This window comes from Colobus angolensis, unplaced genomic scaffold (genome assembly GCF_000951035.1).
Source record: "Colobus angolensis palliatus isolate OR3802 unplaced genomic scaffold, Cang.pa_1.0 Scaffold179, whole genome shotgun sequence".
Classification (NCBI taxonomy): Eukaryota; Metazoa; Chordata; class Mammalia; order Primates; family Cercopithecidae; genus Colobus; species Colobus angolensis.
In genome coordinates this window covers 6,278,551-6,291,098 of record NW_012114921.1, presented here as the reverse complement: position 1 = coordinate 6,291,098, position 12,548 = coordinate 6,278,551, and the positions used below count along the sequence as shown (strand labels likewise).

General features: G+C 40.6%; 1 protein-coding gene across 1 annotated transcript in view; it reads right to left on the bottom strand.

The window, feature by feature from the left end:
• GDPD4 (glycerophosphodiester phosphodiesterase domain containing 4) overlaps nt 1-12,548 on the bottom strand; it is a 71,620-nt gene that overhangs the window by 8,568 nt on the left and 50,504 nt on the right. The window contains exons 13-15 of the mRNA XM_011938938.1: nt 8,135-8,282; nt 3,869-3,951; nt 2,587-2,639 (exon numbers count right to left, since the gene is read on the bottom strand). Of these exons, the coding sequence (XP_011794328.1) occupies nt 2,587-2,639; nt 3,869-3,951; nt 8,135-8,282 (284 nt within the window). The remainder of the gene's footprint in view (nt 1-2,586; nt 2,640-3,868; nt 3,952-8,134; nt 8,283-12,548) is intronic.

Genomic DNA, 12,548 nt, shown 5'->3' with positions numbered 1-12,548 from the left:
CAGCCTGGGTGACAAAGCAAGACTCTGTCTCAAAAAAAAAAAAAAAAAGTCTCAGTAACCTATGGGATAATAAACTAACATCTGTGTAACTGGAATCCCAGAAAGCAGTAGGGGAGCAGAGGCAGAAAAATATTTGAAGAAATAAAGACTAAAATTATGTCCAATTTGATGAAAATTATACTCCGACAGATCTAAGAATTTCAGCAAACCCTAATCAAGATAGTCTCTCCCTCTCACATGCACACACACACACACACACGCACCAAGTTAAGCCATAATCAAACTACTAAAAACCAATAATAAAAGGAATAATCTTAAAATGTAGCCAGAGGAAAAAAGACATGTTACAAACAGAGGAACAGGGGTAAGACAACTGAAAACTTTACATAAGAAACTACATAAGACAGAAGACAACAAGATTGACTTAAATTGCTGAAAAATACACCCTCACACTAGAGAGGCCTTCTGGTGGTGGATGTGGCATCAGTAGGTGCAGCAGTACGTGCCAATCCTGGAGGTGGTATGGGGCAACACATGGCACTCTGTATTTAGCAAATGAGGCTCCATTCTCCTCAACTTGAATGGATCTGGGCTGTGATTATGGCTGAGGTCCTGGCTTCTGTCTAGTCTTCCTTGTTTCTTCCCTGATTCTAAATTTGGTCCTGCACCTTCTAGGTATCTCTCTGAGGTACTCAAATAGCTTTCCAATGCCTTTTATTTCTGCTTAGATCAAGAAAAACTGGTTTCTGTAACAGGCAACCTAAGAGCTCTTAAAAACAGAAAATCCTTCATTTATTTTCTACTTACCTTTTCTTATCACCATTTCACCATAGTAGTGGGTAGGGTCAAGTTAACTGAATACTTTTCCTAAGCCACCTCTTTTATCTAGGTTTATATATAGTTCTTCAATTTTACTTTCCAAACTTCTTTCCTAGTCATGTTTCCTCCTCATCTCCATGTTCTATCACTTCTTGGCTGGACTATTGTTATGGGCTGAATTATGTCCCCCCAGCTCCAATTTCATATGTCAGAGTCCTAACCCTCAGTGTGACTGTATGTGGAGATAGGGTACTTCAGGAGTGATTAAGGTTAAATTAAGCCATAAGGGTGGGGCCTTAATCCAACAGGACTGGTGTCCTTCTGAGAAGAGGAAGAGAGACCAGAGATCCTGCTCTCCCAAGCACACACAGAGGAAAGGCCATGTGAACGCACAATGAGAAGGCAGCTGTATTCAAGCTAAGAAGACAGTGCTCACTAGGGCTCCTCACCAAATTTGCCAGCACCTTGATCTGGGACTTCTAGCCTCCAGAACTGTGAGAAAATAAATTTCTGTTGTTCAAGCCACCTAGTCTATGGTATTTTGTTATGGCAGCCCTAGCTTACTAAGGAACAGCTACTGATATAAGCTAGCTGGAATCATCAGTTAGCTTCATACCTCTTAACATAGCCAGTAGAGTCATCTTAAATTCTATGTAACTTGTAACTCACGTAACCATGTAACCTGAGATCTCCCTGCCTCAGATCTAACTAAATTTGGCTTAAACCTTCAGTTTCACAGCATATGAAAGACCATTGCCTTCTATTTAATTTATTCAAATTTCTAAACTTAGTTTTTCATGATCCCTGTGGATTCATTCCTGCAACCCTAAGTATTGTATCAGTTCCACTCATCTGCCAGCTGGTACATGGAATATCAGGAGCTTCACCATTGTCCATAAGAAATTAAATTAACTCATGATTTTGTGACTGTTCCAACTTTGTCTCCAGGAGTTGCAGAAGGAAATATATCCCACACCGCACAGTCTTCTGCCTCCTAGTTGGTTTCCCTTTGACACTGAATTGGCTTCCAAAACTAGTAACTCACTGTCTGATCGTCCTCACAACCCTCAGAGAAATAAACTCTAGCATCCCTTCCCTTTACTAAGCCTAGTTCACTTCCTCAGTCCTTTACACAGAAATCTAACCATATCGCTTCCTTGTGTGAATGAAAGTGATATGCCATCTCCTAATTGCCAATAAGAAGCAACTTGACTCTAATTTAAGCAATTCCAGGACCGCTGAAGTTTTCTTCCTCTAGCCTCCAACATATATCACCCATAAATGATACCCACAAAGCACCTTTCCCCTAATAGGCACAGCAGCTACTCTGTCTGGGACCTAGATGCCTTGCCCAATGATGTCAACTGCTATACTTTTACCTTCTTCCTCACTGCTCTTTGAGGGCCAGTCCCTCCTCTCTCTCAGGGCACCCTCCACAGACATCTTTCGGTTATCTTCAGCCCCTATCTAAGTGCCTGGCACAAAATGTGGACTCAGTGGCTGTATGATACATGAATATATGAAGAAGTAAACACCCATGCTTGAAATCTTCCAAGGGGCCTCATTGCTTAGAGGATGAAATCCAAAATCTGAAGCCTGACGTAGAGAGTCCTCCAGAATCTGTGCCCAGTCTATACTTCCCCCGGTCCCACCCCCAACTTTCCAGACACCCTCAGCTCTTGTCAGGGACATGAAAAGCAGCCTCTGTCTCCTGGAAGCAATGGGTAGGGATGAAGAGACAGGAGTGGGCTAGGCCTTTGACTTTACCTGTGAGAGTGCTGGAGGTTTCAAACAATTTTTCTTTTTTAGTCTCTCTCCGCCTAGAAGGAAGCAGACCATCCATGAAATGAAGGAGTCTAAAGAACCATGGTCTCCTCCAACATTCCTCCTCCAGGATCTTCTTCCCCCTTCCATCTTGAAACTTACAATCCTATAGCATTTGCCTGCAAGGATTCCCAAATGTAATTTTCTTGTACAGATGAAAAGATTATGGGCCGGGCACGGTGGCTCACACCTGTAATGCCAGCACTTTGGGAGGCTGAGGCAGGCGGATCACCTGAGGCGGGACCAACATGGTGAAACCCCATCTCTACTAAAAATACAAAAATTAGCCAGGCATGGGCCAGGCAGGGTGGCTCACGCCTGTAATCCCGGCACTTTGGGAGGCCAAAGCGGGCAGATCATGAGGTCAGGAGTTCAAGACCAGCCTGACCAATATGGTGAAACCCCGTCTCTACTAAAAATAGTAAAAAAAATTAGCTGGGCGTGGTGATGCCTGTAGTTCCAGCTACTTGGGAGGCTGGGGCAGGAGAATCGCTTGAACCCAGGAGACAGAGGTTGCAGTGAGCCGAGATCGCGCCACTATACTCCAGCCTGGGCAACAGAGCAAGACTCCATCTCAAAAAAAAAAAAAAAAATTAGCCAGGTGCAGTGGCAGGTGCCTGTAATCCCAGCTACTCGGGAGGCTGAGGCAGGAGAATCACTTGAACCCAGGAGGTGGAGGTTGCAGTGAGCCAAGATCATGCCACTGCATTCCACTGCACTCCAGCCTGGGCAACAGACTAAGACTCCATATCAAAAAAAAAAGAAAAGAAAAAGAAAAAAAAAAGATTATGGCCCAGAAAGCAGCAGTTGTTTTCCCAGGGTCACCTAGCAACTAAGGGACAAAGCCAAAGCTAAAACCCAATCTTCCTGGCTTACGAACTTGCTCTTTGCACACTGCCATGCCCAGTTTCATGAAGATGGGAAGGTAGAGGCACTTGTTCTGGACATATTCAAGCCCTGTCCTCTTTCAGCTGCTCCACATTGAATCCATAGTAATAGGCTTGACTAAGCTTTAGTGACAGTCCCTATCCTGAAAATATTGTCTTGTTTTGGGGAGGTCAAAGGGATGTGAGGAACTGCAGACAGCATTTAAGAGAGGTTCAGATTATAAACGCCATCTTGCCATGTGGGATTACGGGAAGAGCATAACTGTTATTTTTCTCAATTTCCTATAATAATCCATTTATTTTGGAAAAACTTCATTTAAAATTACATATATACTTACCAGTGAAAACAAAATATGGCAACAATAAAAAGCACAGAAATGATATCTGCAAGGAGCCATATGAACATATAGAACTTTGTTGTCTGAAAAACATAAAACAAATCACAGTGAAAGAACTTTACAGTTAGAAGGGATTTGGGATCATATGATCTAAGTCCCTTGCTCTGCTGCCAGGGCTGGAGGAGGAGAGGAAGAGGGAATAGACAGGCCAAGGAACCTAGATTGATGTGGCATTCTCAAACACAGAGAGTCCCTGCAAGTATCCTAACAGGCACCCTTATACATGCAAGGGGGCTCTAGAGGGAACAGAACACTTCACACCTTTCATCTCACCTTTCATCTCCCAAAACAGAGGGCAGAGGGGGTCCCGGAGAAGTCACACAACAAGTCTATTCTGGACCCAAGACCACAGTCCAGGTTCTTGACTTCTACTGCTGTTTTCAAGGCATGGCTTCTCAAACCTGGCTGTGCAGCCAAGTCTCCCTGGGCAGCTTTTAGTAATACAGGTTTCTGGGTCTCACTAGACACCTAAGGAATGAGAATCTTTGCATTTTTAACACATTCCCAGGTGGTGCTGAAACCATGTGTCTGTAAGCCAGCATTTGGGAACCATTGTTCTAAAGTATCACACTTCCATTAAGAATGCTGAAGTACAATTACCCCTTACCTACATGGCCCTGCTCTATGCTCCTTGCCCAAGTCACATATTTCCCAGAGCTCTGTCTTCTGGGTCCTCTCATTGAGTTTGATGTTCCCTTTCCACCTCCATTGTGCCCTCTCCAATTCCACTTGATGCTAATAGGGCTGGCACATTTTATCCTTTCTCAGGCTATAACTCTCCACCCTATCCCAAGGTCTTTCCTTGAGCTGAATAACAAAATTAATAACAACACTAATGATCATAATAATAACAACTAACAATGAGCAATTAACAGGAGCCAGGCAAAGAAACTTAGTTTCTCTTTTCAAAGAAACTAAGTCAAATACTTTGAAAAACTCAATGAGGACAAAATAGATCATTAAAGAATAAACTGCAATTAGATTAGGTGTAGGTGAAACACTACAAGGGTTTGAGGGATTATAAAAATCTAGGTAGATTCCTCATTCAGATTGATTCTCCTAATGACTTTAAGTTCTTGTTCTGTTTAAAAGAAACAATTAGAAATCCTAGCTAGTTCAGCTGGATGTTTAAATGAGAGAACATAAAACTCAATCAGCAAAAATATCCTCAAAGAAATGACTATCAAAAGGTGAACGAATATTTTTAAATAAAATTTGTGAAGTATGTATGTGGTACACTGTTTATAAAAATGACCTCCTTTCCTCATGGGGGCCCAGTGTGCAATGGCTGCAAACAGCAGCTTCCCTGGTAGTGATGCAGCCTGTTTGTTGTATGGGTTGCTCTAAGGGACCTTGGAGACAGACCTCTCAGATGGATGTTCATGTTTCTGACCTTGCACTACCCCGGTGTAGGCTCCACACAGGCATGCGAGGTGCCATTGGAAAGCCCCAGGGCACTGTGGTCAGGGTTCACATTGGCCAAGTTATGTCCATCTGCACCAAGCTGCAGAACAAGGAGCATGTGATTGAGGCCCTGTGCAGGGCCAAGTTCAAGCTCCCCAGCCGCCAGAAGATGCACATCTCAAAGAAGTGGGGCTTCACCAAGTTCAATGCCAATGAATTTGAAGACATGGTGGCTGAGAAGTGGCTCATCCCAGATGGGTCAAGTACGTTCCCAATCGTGGCGCTCTGGACAAGTGGCAGGCCCTGCACTCATGAGGGCTTCCACTGTGCTGCCCCCTCTTAATGCTCACCAATAAATTCTACTTCCTGTCCACCTAAAAAAAAAAAAAAAAAATGCCTTCACTTCAATTACCCCTCTTTCTTAAGTACTTTGTTATTTTAGTTTTATCCTGATTCCCTCAATAAACATTATTAGTATATTAAAAAAAAAAAAAAATGACCACAAAATTCCTTCCAAACCTGTATGTAGGCTCCTACACAACGTGACTTAGCTGTGCCTCCCTATCAAGAGGTGAAGTCTGTTTCGCTCCCACCCTGAATCTAAACTTGGCCATGTGATTTTCCTTGGCCAATGGAACATCAGCAAACATAACACTGGGAGAACTTGGAAAAGTCCACGTGCTTTGGGGCTTGCTCTCTCTTGCTGTTGGGAACCCGTCTCCGCCAGGTGAACACACTCCAGCTAGCCGCCTTGAGGATGAGCGACGACATGAAGAGAAACTCAGTCATCCCAGGTGAGCCTCTAGACATATGAACAAGGCATCCTAGACTATCTAGCCCAGCTGACCTGGCTCAAACCAGAGACACCACCTAGCCATCAGCCAGAATTGAGACATGATAAATATCTGATTAAGACACTAAGTTTTAGGTAGTTTTTATTAAGCATTAAAAGCTAACTGATAAAGTGTATATCATTTTTAAATGATTCCTCACTTTAACTTTCTCAATTACGAGACCAACGACCAGACCAGATTATGCTGGATACAAATGTGTGTTTCTACTGCACTATTATTATCCCCAATTTTCAAAAAGAACAAATAAGCCAAAAACCACAAACATGTTAACTAATATTTCCACATTCACAAGGTAAACAGTGGAGCCAAGATCTGAATCTAAATCTCAATCAGTCTAACTCTGGAGTATAGGCTGCCTGTTAAGGCCCCCGGGACACCAGCCCCACCCTCCCTGAATAAAATGACCCATGGCATAGGCTGGGGGCCATGTATTGGGTCCTTTAAAAATGCCTAGACCAGGTGTGGAAGGAAGATTGGTTTTTTTACATATATCCTTTTAAACTTTTTGAATTTTGAATCACATGGATTTATCAATTTAAATATTAAAATAAAAAAAACACATTCAGAAATAGTAGCATCATTTAAGTAAATGTGTACCTCCCAAAGGGACAATTTTGAGACATTACTGATTCAGGGGATAGGATTATGGAGGAGTGTGCTGCTTTCTAAATTATGCATTTTTGTAATGACTGGATTTTAAAATGTTAGAAAAATACACAGTATATACATGAAGGGGAGTTGCATGGGGACAGGTGGGTGGAAAGGCTCCACCTGTGCTGAATGACCTGCCATCCAAAGCTCCCTTCAGGGCCATCTCCAGAAATCTGACCAAGCCACCATAGTAAGAAGTCAGCAATTTCTCCTTTCTACCAGAGGGCCTGGATGCAGTTACTGGCCCCATAAGACTGTGCCCTTGACCCTGATCCCTTTTCCCCTGGTCCTGACCCTGAACAGGTCAGAAGCTCAGGCCAGTGAGGGTGGAGATCTGGAGGAGGTGACTTGAGGCCCCTTCCCTCTTAGGCTTCTCTGACAAAGGTTATAACTTTCAAGGCCATTTGGAGTTAGGGTTATTACTTGGGATTGGATTCTTAAATTCTGAAGTGAGGCTTTTTGATGACTAAAAGTGAACTTCTAAAAGTTATCTAAGAGTGACTGGAAAAGCTACAGGACCCGAGTGAGATTTCATTCAGGGGCAGAGAAAGGCCTACATCACAGACCAGGTTTAAAGAATCAGTGCAGCGAAATTAAACTGTTTTCTGTTGTATGCTATTGTGTCCCACTCAGTCAACCTACTCTCTATACAGATAAGAACAAGTTCTGTAGCAGAACTGGTTAGCTAGGGCTCCCTCCACAGATAGCGATAGGATATGGCTGGGATTGTAAACCGAGTCTTCAGGTTCTCAAGCCTTTGGCAGTAAGCAACAGAGGCCTAGAACAGGCAACTGGACACTGGCTACCCTCTTCAAAAGCAATTTGTTAGGGCACACAGTTTCCACTTTGGAGTCAAGTACGCTTGGTTTTCTCCCCACTCTCCATGCCGTTGTCAACTGTTGCCATGCGTCTACAAAGGTGGGGCTACAATAACAAAACTCTGAAGTCAGACCTCATCCTGAATCCTACCTCATGAGACCATATGCAAAGATATCTTTGAGCTTCAGTTTCCTCATGAAGATAACAGTGGTTAAATCAAAGGGCTAAATGACATAATGCATGTAAAGGACATTGTAAGGATTCAATAAATGTCAATTATTATAACAAAACTAATTTTTGCCTGAAAATCCCAGAAGGATCTGTGTGAGAGAATGGAAAATACCACGTCTCCAATATTTATAGAAGTCTGTGCTCTTAAGTGGCTCCCCAGGGGACGGCACAGTGGGCAACACAGGGCTGGGGGGCCTGCACTGCTATCGTAACAAGCCTGGAAGAGCAATCTGGACAACCAGCTCACCATGAAGAAGTGAGGGTGATTAAGCTGACTCAGGAGCCCAATGTTGTCTGTGGTCACTGAGTTAATCCTGGAGCACCAGGCCAGTGAGAAAAGCCAAGGCTCATTGACGGTGTATACGTTGATATGGATGTTAGCTGCTTTATAATCTCTGGAACAAAAACAGAACCCACAGGGGATTTAGATCAAGTTTCATTCTTATCATCTAAACAGGGAACAGCCAGCATGTTTGTGGAAGGCTGTTGCCTAAAACACCAGAAGCAGCTGGTCCAGGGACAATTCATGATACGATGTGACAGAATGGGCTCATGGTACAATAAGATAAAGGATTGGATTTAGCACCTCTGCTCCTGTAGCAACAGCGGTGTGCTGGTAAACCAGATGTCCTAAGGAGAATAATAAAAAGGAAGAAAGAAAACATATTTTTAAAAAGAAGAAGAAGAAAAGAAAGAATGTGGAAAAGGAAAAAGGAAAAGGAAAGCCTTATTGTAGCATTTGCAAATTTCCATGATAAAAACACTCCTACCATAGCCAACTGTAAGCTACCATTGGTAGAACCAATTTGCAGAGTTTCTGAATATTCAATAACAAGCTGGTATGAGCTGGCTCTGGCATGCTACTGTATAGCAGCACCTATATACTCACTTCTAACAGAGCATTTATCACCCCCTACTCAAAATGATCTGCTCACTTATCAGTCTTCTTTACTTGACTCTAAGCAAACTAAAAGCAGAGACTATGTCTTGTCTCCAGATACTCAATACCTAGCATAACACCAGGATCCACAAATATTAATTGAAAAAATAAATAAATGAGTACTAATCTGGTAAACTTATTAAATTTCAAATATAAAGAATTTTTGAAAGTATCAAAAGTAGGGGGAATAAAATCTAATTTTTCCCATGGCACTATATGTCAGTGGGTACTTGTGGACTGTTTATAGAAACAGGAAGAAAATAAGTGGAGGAACACCTAGTAATTCTCGCTAAGTTGACATTCTCAGGGATTCAATTTCTCAGAAAACATATCATGTAAGTGCCTTCAAAAATTTTTTTCAACTCTGAAATGGTATGGCATATTGGAAACTGCTCTGTACAAGCCTGGGTTTGAATCCCAGCTAGGTCATCTTAGTACATTCTTGGCCTCAGTATAGAAACTGTAAAATAATAATAATACCTCCTTAACAGAGGTGCTAGCAATTTGTTATCTAATGTTAGAATTGTCTCTGAGCCAATCCCTGCAGATAACATAAATTTTAAAAATAAATTAGGAAAAAATAGTAAAAAGTTACTTTTTACCTTTTGAAACCAAAACTCAAAAACCAATCACATTCCTTGTTTAAATTTTAAATTCAGGAGATACATGTGCAGGTTTAATACACGGATATATTGCATGATACTGAGGTTTGGACCCACTACCCAAATAGTGAACATAGTACCCCATAGGCAGTTTTCCAACTCTTTCCCTTGTCTCTCCCTCCCCCATTTTGGACTCCCCATTGTCTGTCATTTCCATCTTTATGTCCATGTGTACTCAGTGTTTAGCTCCCATTTATAAGTGACAACATGTGTATTTGATCTTCTGTCTTTGCACTAATTCACTTAGAATAATGGCCTCCAGCTACATCCATGTTGCTGTAACGGACATGATTTTGTTCTTTCTTATGGCTGCGTAGTATTCCATGGTGTATATGTGCCACATTTCTTTATCCAGTCCACCACTGATGGGCAGTTACGCTGATTCCATGTCTCTGCTATTGTGAATAGTGCTGCAATAAACATACAAGTGCAGGTATCTTTTTAGTAGAACAATTTATTTTCCTTTGGGTAGATGCCCAGTAATGGGATTGCTGGGTCAAATGGTAGTTACATTTTTAGTTCTTTGAGAAATCTCTAAACTGCTTTCCCCAGGGGCTGAACTAATTTACCTTCCCACCAACAGTGTCTAAGCATTTCCTTCTCTCTGCAACCTTGTCAATATCTGTTATTTTTATTTATTTATTTTTTTACTTTTTAGTAATAGCCATTCTGACTGGTGTGAGATGGTATCTCATCAGGGTTTTGATTTGCATTTCTCTGATGATTAGTGATGCTTAGTATGTTTTCATATGTTTGTTAGTTGCTTGTATGTCTTCTTTTGAGAAGTGTCTGCTCATATCCTTTGCCCACTTTCTTAAACAAATGGAGTGACATATGTGTTCATGGATTGAAAATTCAATGTAGTAAAGATGTCAGTTCTCCCTCAAATTGATCTGTAAGTTTGATGCAGATCCTATAAAATTCCCAGCAAGGTTTTTTCTGTACAATCAGGCAAGTGGATTATAATTAAATAATAATAATTAAATAATAATTAAATAATTAAATAATAATTAATAATAATTAAAACAATCTGAAAAAAAATAGTGCGAGAGGGAATCACTCTACCTGATACTTAGACTTACTATATAGCTACAGTAATCAAGCTAGTGTGGTATTAGAGAATGTGATTTTTGGACACATAAATCAGTGGAACAAAACCAAAAACCATACAATAGATCCATACAAATGGGACAAATGATTTCTGACAAAGGTGCAAAAGCAAATCAATGGAAGAAAGATAGTCTTTTCAAAAAATAGTGCTGGAGTAACTAGACAGCTACAGTTCCTAGAGAAATCAGTAAAAAATAATCCAAAGATGTAAAAAGTCAGCCAGAGCCAGACATGGCAGCTCATGCCTATAATCCCAATGCTTTGGGAGGCCAAGGCAGGAGGATGGCTTGGGGCCAGGAGTTTGAGACCAGCCTGGCAACACAGTGAGACCCTGTCTGTACAAAAAAACTTTGTAAAATAGCCAGGTGTGGGGGCACATGCCTATAGTCCTAACTACTGTGGAGGCTGAGGCAGGAAGATGGCTTGAGCCTAGTAGTTCGAGACTACAGTGAACAATGATCACATCACTGTACTCCAGCTTGGGTGACAGAGCGAGACTTTGTCTCTATTTGAAAAAAACATAAAAATAAAAAACAACTTAAAAAAATAGAAGAGATAGAATGAGATACTAAAAAATGATTAACTAAAAAATAAAAAGAGAGGACAGGAGTGACCAAAAAACCCCACAAGGAATAGAAAGAACAAATAGAAAAAAAATAGCATGATGGTAATGTAAACCCAACTAAAGGATGTGAACTAAGCTTTTTTTCAGGTTCACTATTGTTAACGTTGTTCCCTCCCTCTTTTTCTTGTTATTACACTTTTAAGTTCTAGGGTACATGTGCACAACGTGCAGCTTTGTTACATATGTATACATGTGCTGTGTTGGTTTGCTGCACCCATCAACTCATCATTTACATTAGGTATTTCTCCTAATGCGATAGCATTTCTCCTAATGTCTCTCCTTGCTTTGTTTGAGCCTCCTGATTGCCTGCTGTATCCTTGAACTTAATGATAAATCTCAGCAGTAGGTAGGCTATCTGATATGTGAATGTTTGATCTGCAATCTAATCCTTTGTATTAGCTCAACAGAAAAAGAAAAAATGAATATGAAATTTTCAAAAAGCCTATCAACAACTTGAACTACTTGACATTTATAGAATATGACACCCAACAACTGAAGAGGGCACATAATCTTCAGGGGAACATGGGAAGCTCACCAAGATAAACCATACAGTGAGCCATAAAATAAGTTTAGAATTTAAGCCATAGAATTTAAAAGGGTTGAAATTATACAGGTTTGTTCTCTGGTCACAATAAGCTTAAATTAGAAATCAATAACTGAAGTAACTAGAAAATCCTCAAATGTTTAAAAAGTTAGCGATACATTTCTAAATAATGCACGAGTCGAATGAGAAATGAGAAAACTTTAAATATTTTAAGTTGGATAACAAACAATATATCAACATCATTTGTGGGAGAAAATTAAAGCAATGCTTACAGTAAATTTATAGCTTTAAGGCTGGGCGCAGTGGCTCATGCCAGAGGTTGCAGTAGTACATGCCACTGTACTACAAACTGGGCGACAGAGTGAGACCCTGTCTCAAAAAATAAAAATAAAAAATAAATAAGTTTATAACTTTAAATGTTTACATTAGAAAGAAGATCTAAAACAGGTCACCTAATTGTCTACCCTAAAAAATTCATCTATTAGCAAGAACAGCAAATTAAAACCAAAGTCAGTACAAAAATTATAAAGAGCAGAAATCAATGAAATAGGAAAGTAAAGCCACAATAGGAAAAACATAACAAAGCCAAAATTCAGTGTTTTGAAATGATTAAAATTCATAAACCCCTAGCAAGACTGATCAAGAAAAAAGAGAAAAAATAAAACTTCCAGTATCAAAATACATTAGAACTAAAGGTGGCAGTTGCACAACAATGTAAATGTACTAAGTGCCACTGAATTGTTCACTTTAAAATTTTATGTTAGGCTGGGCGCGGTGGCT